This window comes from Helicoverpa zea, chromosome 16 (assembly GCF_022581195.2).
Source record: "Helicoverpa zea isolate HzStark_Cry1AcR chromosome 16, ilHelZeax1.1, whole genome shotgun sequence".
Classification (NCBI taxonomy): domain Eukaryota; kingdom Metazoa; phylum Arthropoda; class Insecta; order Lepidoptera; family Noctuidae; genus Helicoverpa; species Helicoverpa zea.
Window position 1 is genome coordinate 7,217,915 of NC_061467.1, and position 10,665 is coordinate 7,228,579.

Below are 10,665 nucleotides of genomic sequence, written 5' to 3' on the forward strand. Positions count from 1 at the left end.
TAAATCTTAGCAGATAATTGACTAAATGAAAATTATTTATTCATTTTTACATACATTTTAGAATATTAAATAAATAATTCTAACTACTTTAACCTAACAAAAAATTAAACATTTAATATTATATTGAGCAATTTTATTGATCGTCTAGGCTGCCCCTCACTGTCACAAAATGGAGCTTATACCGTATAATATCTGCGCAGTGCATCCTTATTATTATAAAATCGGTATGTCAAGCACCTTATAGGTTGGCATTTTTTAAATATTTATGTATAACAAACACAGCTATCATTACAGGTACATAATATAGGTTTACATTATCACATATGTCAATGCATTATCATTATCCCTTCATACCATCTTCATACTGACACATCCATCCAGTGCACAAATAGTATTGCCACTTTTTGCTTTGTTTTGATAATAAATGTCAAAGTGACAGCAAAAAAGTTAAACTTGTTTTTGTGGCGGCAGCAGTCAATGGCATTCGTAGTCTGAGTCCAGGTACTAAGCCACTGCATTGCATAGTTTTATAACTTCACGTTTCACCGGTTTTATTTGAAAGTATAAAAGTATTTATTTTTATTTAGTGATGTGCCAATTATTTATTAAGAACGAATGCCTCTTAAAGTTTAGGTCAATTTAGTGTTTAGAAACTTTTTATAAAGACTGTTTATCCTAAGAGGAAAAGTTTTATTTGAAAATATTAAACCGGTTTTGAAGAAGTTTGAAGAGTTTAGTGCCTCTGAGAAGGAAAAGGCGGCTTTGGTGTAAAAAGTATTAATTCATCTAGCTGAATATGTGGTTAATACGATTCCTACTCTTAAATATAATATTATTACATTCTGTAATATCAGAAGATGGTAAGATTTTCACTTATTAAAGTTTAAATATTTTTTTGTTTGCTTTGAGTGCAGCTCGTATGAATTTTATGCTTCATTTAGATTTTTACGTACATAAATGCATCATTTAAGTCTCAATTTTAAGCTTTGATGTGTGTTAAATGACTTTCTGATAACTGTTTCTTTATCAGTATAATTAACTTTACGTCATGTCAAGTATGAAAATATTTAAACATATTTAAATACATATCACAAAATTGCTGAAGAAAGCAAATTATTGCTACCTACTTGAAATTACAAGGCTTAATACAAATAGTGTTCAATTATATTTTTAATGAGGTGTAAATTGATTTCATGGTGACAAATATTTATGTTTTTGAATGTAGTTGGCGAGAGCTGTATGACAAATGAGCCAATATCAGAAGGTAAATGTACTACCGTTTCCGACTGTGAGGCAGCTCGCATGTAAGTGATAACAATATTTAGTATTTTATGGAGTGGTTCATTCCATTATTTTTCTTTAAAGCTACTATTAGAATGGACAATAAACTTTTAATAACTTTATGACTTTCATAAACTAGTTCATTTGTTGTATTTGTCCAAGATATTTTGCATATTCTGTTAATACAATTTGAATTGCGCTGACTGATATATTTTAAACTTGTTTTCAGAGCAATAAAAAACAAGCAATTTCATCTTTTTAAAAGATGTGGTTTTAGTGGATTTGATGAAGTGGTCTGTTGTCCCGTCACTACTAATAAATTTGGTAAGATTTGCAAAAATTATGAGTAGTTATGTTGTTGGAAGCTAAGTAGGTATTTTAATTATTTTCTAATATCTTTTTTAGTTGGAGATGAAACAAGAATGAAGGCAGAGAGAATAGCAGATAGAGGTAAAAGTCCTATACATTTTTAAACTTTCCCCAGACTTCTAGAAGTTCTAGAGTCTATGTACTGCAGATAGCCAATAAGTAGTTTTCTTGGTAAGCAATTTGAAAGAGATAAGAACATAATTCTTTATAGTGTGAAATGACTGTGTAGTATTAGTAACTAGAGGTGTTTTTTCAAACATTCATATATAATTACATGTTTTAGAATGCCAAAAAATTATTCAATCAAGTATACCTCCTTTGGACCTGCATATCTTGGGAGGTGAGGCAGCGTCTCTGGGGGAATTTCCACATATGGTAACATATTTTTTTTGTTTAGCCTTTGGTAATAAAATAATGTTGCATAGCATTTTAATCTTCTGTTCAAATTAGTTGATTAGGGAAATAACCTGTTATTTGCAATAACAAGATATTTCATTGTGAATTCAAAATCCAGTTTTCATCTAAAGTAAATAAAGAAAACAACATTAGAGCTCTATAGTTGTACTAATATTCTGGATTTTTAAATGACAGCTGTTTTATGTTAAGGCGGCCAACTTTCCGAAAACTGAATGCGGGACTTAACCTTTCGTGAAAAGGGGGGGAGGGGGGGACATTGAAAAATGATCGGACGGAACTGATAAAATAAAAATCGTAAGCAAAAAGCTATAATTTAACCTATCAATATCGTGTCACAGCGTGCACTAATGTCTTATTTTCAAAATCATTAGGCCTCACGAATTCAGTAGAAATAAAGAGAACGAGATTATATTATAGGTAATCTGTGTTCCTGCACTGTTGAGCGTGTGCGCAGGTGGGTGTTGTGTAGAAGCGTGGTAGAAAAGTAGGGATGCGGGACATGCGGGACGCATACAACGTTTTGCGGGACTATTTTACTAATCATTTCAAAACGGGATTTCGTCAAGCATTGCGGGACGGTCCCGCAGAATGCGGGACGGTTGGCCGCCTTATTTTATGTGAATTAAAGTGACTCAAATTGGTTACTTCATTAAATTTTAATTGCAGTGAAGTGCTAATGAAAGAATGAATCAACTATAAACCAATATGTTTGTGATGATAGGTATATATTTTTTTCTCAACTCCCCGTGGTCGATACCCACGTTATTATTTACGTACCTCTCCGGTTCGTTAACAATAACAATGTTAACGTAAAAAGTAAAAAAAAACATGAAACGTGTTTTTTTTTTATCGTTTTGTAGACAGTGGTACGGATCTTCGTGCGCGCGTCCGACTCGCACTTGGCCGGGTTTTTTTTCTTATTTTTCCTCCTTTTTTGTATAACTACTTCAAACATGATCTGAGCATCGCTCGTAATGTTATTCAGATACAGCAACCAATTATTGCTCCTTTAATAGCAAATTCGTGTTTAAAGATTTTTTTAGACCTAAACTTAACTTACCGTAAAAACAACATATGATGATATAATATAGGTATTCGTTATTTCTTACAGTACCTAGGTACTTTTAATACCTACATACCCATACATAAGAAAGACATTATAGTGTCGAGTTTGTTAGGTAGGTATGGACTTCTTAAGTGTTTTTAAATGTTTATGAAAACAATCCCATAGTGAAGGGAAGAGTTCAGAGTTCAAAAAGTTTAGAGTCTGAAAGAGGACAGTCTTTGTAACCGGATGCGCGAAGTTAGTTGCCAACACACAGGCAAAACCGCGGGCGGTGGCTAGTATAGTATTACAAACTATTTGTTACTAGCTTCTGCCAGCGGTTTCACCCGCATCCCGTGGGAACTACTTCCCGTACCGGGATAAAAAGTAGCCTATAGCCTTCCTCGATAAATGGGCTATCTAACACTGAAAGAAATTTTCAAATCGGACCAGTAGTTCCTGAGATTAGCGCGTTCAATCAAACAAACAAACTCTTCAGCTTTATAATATTAGTATAGATAACAGTTTATTCTACCAATGCAGTCGCTGGATATTATTGCTAGTCCGAATGATCTTTTATCATCTCTGTGTCAAAGTTCATGGTGCGATACACTTGTGCGCGAGTCAATTCGCACTAGACCTCTGTTATTGTTTATAAATCCTCGTTTTCAATACCTACCTATATTTACCCATTTTATTAGGTTTGTCGAAAAACAAAGAATGAAATCTTTGCTACTTGAAGAAGGCGGTAGTAATTTGTAGGTAGTTATATATTGTAACGTGTATGCCTCTACTTATACCTGAAATTAATGGTCTACTTATTAGTATAAAGAAAAATCGGAAAACATGGTTTGGTACCGCAGGCACCCGATCTCTGTGGTTCCCGTACCAGAACAACCCAAAACTGACTTAAATATCTTTGTCAAACCCTGCTAATATTATAAATGCGAAAGTAACTGTCTGTCTGTTACGCTTTCACTTCTAAACCACTGGACTAATTTAACAAAATTTGGTTCAGAGATAGAGTTGACCTTGAGAAAGAAGATAGGATAGTTTTTATCCCGGACTTTTGAAGAGTTCTCTTGAAATCGCGATATAACCGAGCTCGACGCGGGCGAATCCGCGGGCGATTCGCTAGTATAATACGGAAACCTCGGGGTTCGGGTACCTCCGATACTAACCCAATAAAATTGTAACTCGACAGGCATACCTAAGTTGGGATTTTTAGTACTTGTTTGTTTTTATAACAAAGACATTTTGAATTCCAGGTAGCTCTTGGATACGATCGTGGAGACGGCTACGAGTTCGATTGCGGTGGGTCTGTGTTGTCACGGAGGTATGTCCTGAGCGCCGCACATTGCGTGGACACCTTGGATAGGTAATATTTCGTCCCTATTTTCCGTATGTAAAGCTCTCGAAAAAATACCTGACTTGTCTTCTCCAGTAGAAATGTAACGAAATTTTTCTTAGTAGAAGCCGATTTTTTTCAGGAATAATGGTATACCTACCGCTTCGTATCTGAATTTGTGATAAAGATAAATTACGTTTAATGTAAAATCACACTTGAGCGAGATACATGAACTACATTAGAGTAGGCACTTAACAAGAGGCAAACACTCTTGATAGCACTTTTTACACAAATTCATACTAAACAAATAAATTACTGCTGAAAATAATGATTCAATTGATTAACAGCCTTATTTATAAAAGTGAATTAAATATTAAGTAATACTTAAGGGCTGTTTAAGAAAATTCTTACTCATAAATGTTGCTTAAGCATGTCTTAACTAACATTTAATCACTACTTAAGGCTTTAAGTAGTAATTAGTTAAAATGTTGCTTAGAGGGTGATTTGAGATTTTTATAAGTAAGGGGGTTAGTCACTAGCCGTATTATATTTTTAACTGAGTTTTAAATTAAAATACATTTCTAGATACCTAGTTCACCTCTAGTTAACTGCCCATTCAAATGGAGTTGTAGGTTTCTTAGGTCCGTCAATAATAATCCAGTCCGAATGAAAGTCACGGATGATAGAAAGAAACGAGATGATGGATAAAGGAAGCAATGCGTAAACTTCCAATAAAAAAAAGATCCTATTCGAAGACCGGGAAGTGGGTCAAATTATGATTCCAAGATTTTCTTACATACATAGTTACAAGTGAAGCTAATATAAGCATGTTAAGAAAAGGTCAAAGACTAATAAATTACTTTAAAAGTAGCTTTTGTATTATAGGATACAGCCGACAGTTATTCGCGGTGGTGTAATAGAAATTGGTGGCAAACAGTTCAACCCAGAAACTGATGATAGAATAGCGGAGATCATATTGAACCCGAGGTACACAAGACGGGAGAAATATCATGATTTGGCGTTGCTCAGGTACGTACAAACTTCTACTTGCGGACCTCATCATCAGCCTTTTTATCTGCCCACTGCTGGCCACAAGCCTCCACTCACGGCCCTCACACAGAGAAGGATTAAGCATTAATCACTTACTCTATGCTGGTTGGTGATTTCAAACCTTTCAGTTTTTCAATCAGCCATTGGTGTCCAAGATATAGGTACCTATTTACTTAGAAAGTACATACTATCTTAAAAAGTTGCAATGGTATATGAATCCCTACACAGACTTACCTACTACATACCAAATTATTTCAGTCTCGCATAATTTTAGGGCTGAATACGTAAATCTTGGAGCATACCTAATGGCTATAAATGGAGCCTCACTAACTTAGAGAGAGATTTAGCCGTTTTACTCTGAAAACTAAGTTAGTAAACTCTCTCATTTTTTAATTGTTTCAGATTAGTAGGCATATGGTCACGTCAAGTTGTTCATGGTTTTTATTTTAACTTTTGACACTTTTTACTTACCTATGTTTTTTACTTGTAGATTGGAGAGACCTCTACAGTTCACCAGTAATTTGAATGCTGTGTGTTTAGAAACAAATGATAGGGATCCCACCACACCGCTTACAATAACTGGATGGGGAAAAACTAGTAACACACGTACGTATAGTTTATTATAATATAATTGGTTACAATGTTTGCCTCTAAAATGGAAAGGTTGAAGGAAAATCATAATTTAATGGGACATGCCATTATCAAAATGTTGTTTTTTTTTTTATCTATACTTTTATTCAAAGAACAGACGACAGTTGATCAACCTACTGCAATCTGTTAAATTTCTCTTCAATAGATTTTCAACCTTATCACTATAATGGAAGGTTAATGTTCGATTAGTAAAATTTTACAGATTCGAGTTGACCTGCTGGCGTCTGTACATTGGAAATACCGCTAAGAGACAGCATAATGGCTTTTTCACACTAACGAAGTTTACCGAGTATACTCTCGATTCTACCTTCTCGCGTTACGTCAACATACCTTAGCTTGCGGTTGTCTCACACCGACAACGCCATTGAATTGCCGAAAAAACCGAACGGAAAATATAGTGGAATCCGTTTATAATGACTTCACGAGGAAATAATCACGTCATGGGTAATAAATAAGATGACGTCATACAAAGTTGTTTTATCTTTTATATAAGTCTTCTGGTTATTGTTATACATAATTGAAGTAATGAGGACTTGCATTATGACTTAGAAATTAGAAATTTTGAATGTTGGGGTGTACGGCGATACTGTAGTAGCAATTACGGTAGGATAGGAGCAAAGCCTGGGGCCCGATTCTCCTAAGTTAATAATGTCAAAATCGAATAGAAATTGAATCGCAATATGATCGCAATAGCAGTTTTAACCATATCGGGCATTCTGCTACTAATATAAGACCAATCGTATTCCAACGACATTCGATTGGTTTGCGATTGGTCTGCTATTTTGTTGATTTTGGTCTATACGGTAGTTTGCTCTACAATCATATTGCAATCGTAAATCATTTGCAGACAAAATGATTGATTATCGAATGACAGAAAAGGATAAAAATGTTTATTTCAAAGAAAAAATCGCGGAATGCCACATACGCTTCAATCGTAATTGAGTCGGGATTGGATCTCAGCCGAACGTTAATCGTATGTCGCTTAAGTAAAATTAGGAAAATCGGGCCCCTGGTCGTAAAAAAGTTAAAATCTGTTTTAATTTCAATAATAATGTGCTGTGTTTCATAAAGCTATGTATTTATAAAATCACATGAGCATTTTTTTTTATGTTTCATATACTCAAGAATATGTTGTGAATCAACTAAAAATCGGAATTAATCGTTTTTTTTCTACGTGGGACTAATCGGCTGTGGAACTTTTGTTAATCGTTGATTTGTAATACGAATAGAACATTATCTCCATAACGATTAATGATTACTATACATGGTATATAAATACCAAAATTAAGAATTATAAATACTTAACAATAAAACTACGAATTTTCACGTTCATTTCAAAGTAAACAGACGGAACGGATATTTATGCTTTCCGTGAACTTGGACTATTTTTTATTTAAAACTTTACATTCAGGCATCAATGGCCTACCTTAAAACTAGCATATATATGTTTTATACAAAATCTGTTAGTAAATAAAAACTTAAATCTATGTTAGTAACACTTCACTAGCTATGCACGATGTCTCTGTGCGGTCCTCTGGCACTTGTCCGCGGAAGCGACGGAACACCACGTCCTGTGCCCAGAAGTTCCCGTCCAACACGAGACTCCACAGAGTGGAGTCCACACTATGTTATACCTATATGTTTATTTATTTATTAAAGGGTTTACCAACAGCTTCTGTGTAGATAAAGCTTAGAGTACAATTTCTGTTATTACTAGGACTTAACACAGTCGCCAATTATAGGTTAACCAACATACGCTAAATAATGATAGAATTTAAAACTAGAAAATTATACAAAACAAAAAAAACACTTTTTATTAAAATTGAAGTAAAAGTAAACTTGTTTACATTTATGTTGTTAATAAAAACGTAAGAAATTATTGTATTTCAGGGGACACGAGAAGCAACGTGCTACTGAAAGCGAATGTGACCACCGTAGGACGGAGTCAGTGCGGCGAGTCGTACACGAACTGGCGCAAACTGCCCGACGGCATCTCACCAGACCAGATGTGTGCCGGCGACCCTCAGGGCATCAGAGATACATGTCAGGTAATAACGTCTATGTAATAGGTATACAGGGGCCGTTCAAGTATTACGTAAGCACTATAGGGGCGTGGGGGGTCTTTGTTTTGCTTATTTTGGATGACATGGGGTTTAGGGGAGTCCAGATGATGATTACTTCATCGATAGTTATTTACTTTTTTACACGAATGGCAACCGTCACATTGTCTATGCTTGAAAACGAAACGCATTTTCGGGGACTCCCGCAAATATACACGCATACGTTTAGGCACTCGCTTTAGAATCGATTCGGGGAATTACCGCGCGCTGTTCACTTGTCTAAATTTCTTCTGTCAGTGTATTGTTTTGTTCGGATACTATAACATTATAATTATAATATAAAAAATATACACTTTTAATTGAAAAATGTTTATGTGAGCATGGGGGGAGGGGGTAAAAGCTTTGCTTACTTTTGCTGACAAGGGGGATGGGGGTAAATAATTGTAATAAATCTGCTTACGTAATATTTGAACGGCCCCACAGTATATTTTTTTAAGCAGTGCGCAAAGAAAAATGTGTGTTCAGAATCAGCATTATTAGTTTGAAAAAAAAATGAAAAACATTTTTCATCACCGCTAAAACCGTTCGAGCGAGACCCATGTAGTTGCTTCACGTGCTGTCAGCAGTTGGTAGTCAACTAGTCTTACAAACGAGTATCGGGTTGCCCGGATAAAGTTTCACCTTTTTTGGAGTGACACCCCGGTGTCTCAACTTTAAGAACAATGTAAAACGAAAAAGAACATAAAATTATGAGAAGACCGCTTATTGTAGTCGTCTACTAGTTTTTTATCGGTGTACGATAACGAATTATCTATCTATCTAAAGCACATGCATTTCTTTTCGGGGATTCCTCCACAAGCACTAGTTAAGCACTATGTATAATTCGGGGTTTCCCGCAAAAGAGCCCGACGCTGGGATTCCCCATCCCATACTCGTGATTTTTGACGTCTCAGTTGCAACGTGTCTCTTTTTTCTCGTGAAGTGTGTTGTGATTGGTCGGCTTAAATTAAACGCGTATTATTCTATGATGAAGTAAAAAATATATATTTTAGAAACATAAATGTCGTTTTGTGAAGAGTAAAAAGATAGATTGATTTTTAAACTTATTCTAAAATCGCATTTTACAGAATCTCTGCCAAATCTTATGATTGCACTGAAATTGTTCGCTTTAAGTGTCCGTAGCAGTGAGAGGAGTCTCAGTAAATTAAAATAAAAAAAAAACTATTTGCAACAATGACCCAATGCGGCTTAGCAGTCTTGATATATTAGCTTTGGAACACGAGGCAATACCAAAAAATAAAGGGGAATGAGAGTTTTGGTTTACATCTCTTCTAGCATTTTTAAGTGATACGACAATAGAAAGCGTATTTTATGTCAAAGTCAATATTTTTTTATTTCAATAAGGTCTATAAAAACTCTTGAAACATCAAGCTAGTTGCACCGTTACAAATAGTTGGTCTCATGAAGAAGAACCGGCAAGAAATTCCGTGTGCGTTCGCGCAGCGGAATGTTGTTGAATTTAAAGATTTTAATTATGCAGATAATTAGTGTAAGACGTTCTATAATTGTGTATGGTAAATAAAAATTTGTGTATGCAGCCATTGTGGAGAAATTCACCAAAAACTGATTCCGCTGGGCGAACGTTGTCCTGGCGGAACTTTTTTAAATCCATAGACTTTAGAAGAAAAGAGATGTGTCCAAAAATTAGTGTGTATTTGAGTATAATTATTTATGTATGAATGAAATCAGTGCATGCATAAACTTCGGAGAAATTCAAGTTTCCGCTACGCGAACGTTTGGTCATTAGCTAGTTTTCATATCAAGCGCTTACATAGAGAGCTGTAGATTTTTTACATACGTTGTTTTGAATTTGTTTATATTTGTTTAAAAAACAGATTTAGAAAAAGTCGTAGGGTTTAAAAGATAAAAATATAAACGTAAAATACACTTATTAGGTCTTAGTTCTTAAAGTATGCAGTTTGGGGTCTAGATTTTTACAATTACACGTCTTACACTAATTATCTGCATAATTAAAATCTTTAAATTCAACATCATTCCGCTGCGCGAACGCGCACAGAAATTCTATGGACTAAGTATGTAGAGTGTATTTTATCAATTTATTTTACTATTCAGTGAAAACTATTGGAGATGTGGTGTGAATGTGTGAAAAGATTTTGTTTCTTGTATAGGGTGACTCTGGGGGCCCCCTTCAGAGTACGACAGCGGACGGGCTGAACCGTCTGGTGGGCGTGACGTCATTCGGGCGCGGCTGCGGGTCTCCCGTGCCCGGCGTGTATACGCGCGTCAGCCGATACCTCGACTGGATCGAGAGCGTCGTGTGGCCCAACGCTTAAATAAACACTATACTTAAACATTGCACTTTTATTTAGTCCTTAGCCAGAATTGTTTAAATACTCAATTGAATACTTGCGAAACTAAATACC

At 35.2% G+C, this 10,665-nt stretch overlaps 1 protein-coding gene across 1 annotated transcript; it reads left to right on the plus strand.

Annotated features, from left to right (window-relative positions):
• Nucleotides 1-447: 447 nt before the first annotated feature.
• On the plus strand, nucleotides 448-10,593 carry LOC124637343 (serine protease persephone-like). The gene is made up of 10 exons (XM_047173711.1): nucleotides 448-860; nucleotides 1,226-1,304; nucleotides 1,511-1,605; nucleotides 1,687-1,731; nucleotides 1,934-2,025; nucleotides 4,381-4,490; nucleotides 5,346-5,489; nucleotides 6,001-6,116; nucleotides 8,052-8,209; nucleotides 10,411-10,593. Exons 1-10 carry the CDS (start codon nucleotides 797-799, stop codon nucleotides 10,573-10,575), a joined length of 1,068 nt encoding a protein of 355 aa, XP_047029667.1. The 5' UTR covers nucleotides 448-796; the 3' UTR covers nucleotides 10,576-10,593.
• Nucleotides 10,594-10,665: the final 72 nt, after the last annotated feature.

Bases quoted from the DNA above. Each gene is read 5' to 3' on its own strand.
- LOC124637343 (XM_047173711.1), top strand. From the start codon at position 797: ATGTGGTTAATACGATTCCTACTCTTAAATATAATATTATTACATTCT. The intron at 2,026-4,380 runs GTAACATATTTT...TTTGAATTCCAG, and splicing joins TGGGGGAATTTCCACATATG to GTAGCTCTTGGATACGATCG. The intron at 4,491-5,345 runs GTAATATTTCGT...TTTGTATTATAG, and splicing joins TGCGTGGACACCTTGGATAG to GATACAGCCGACAGTTATTC.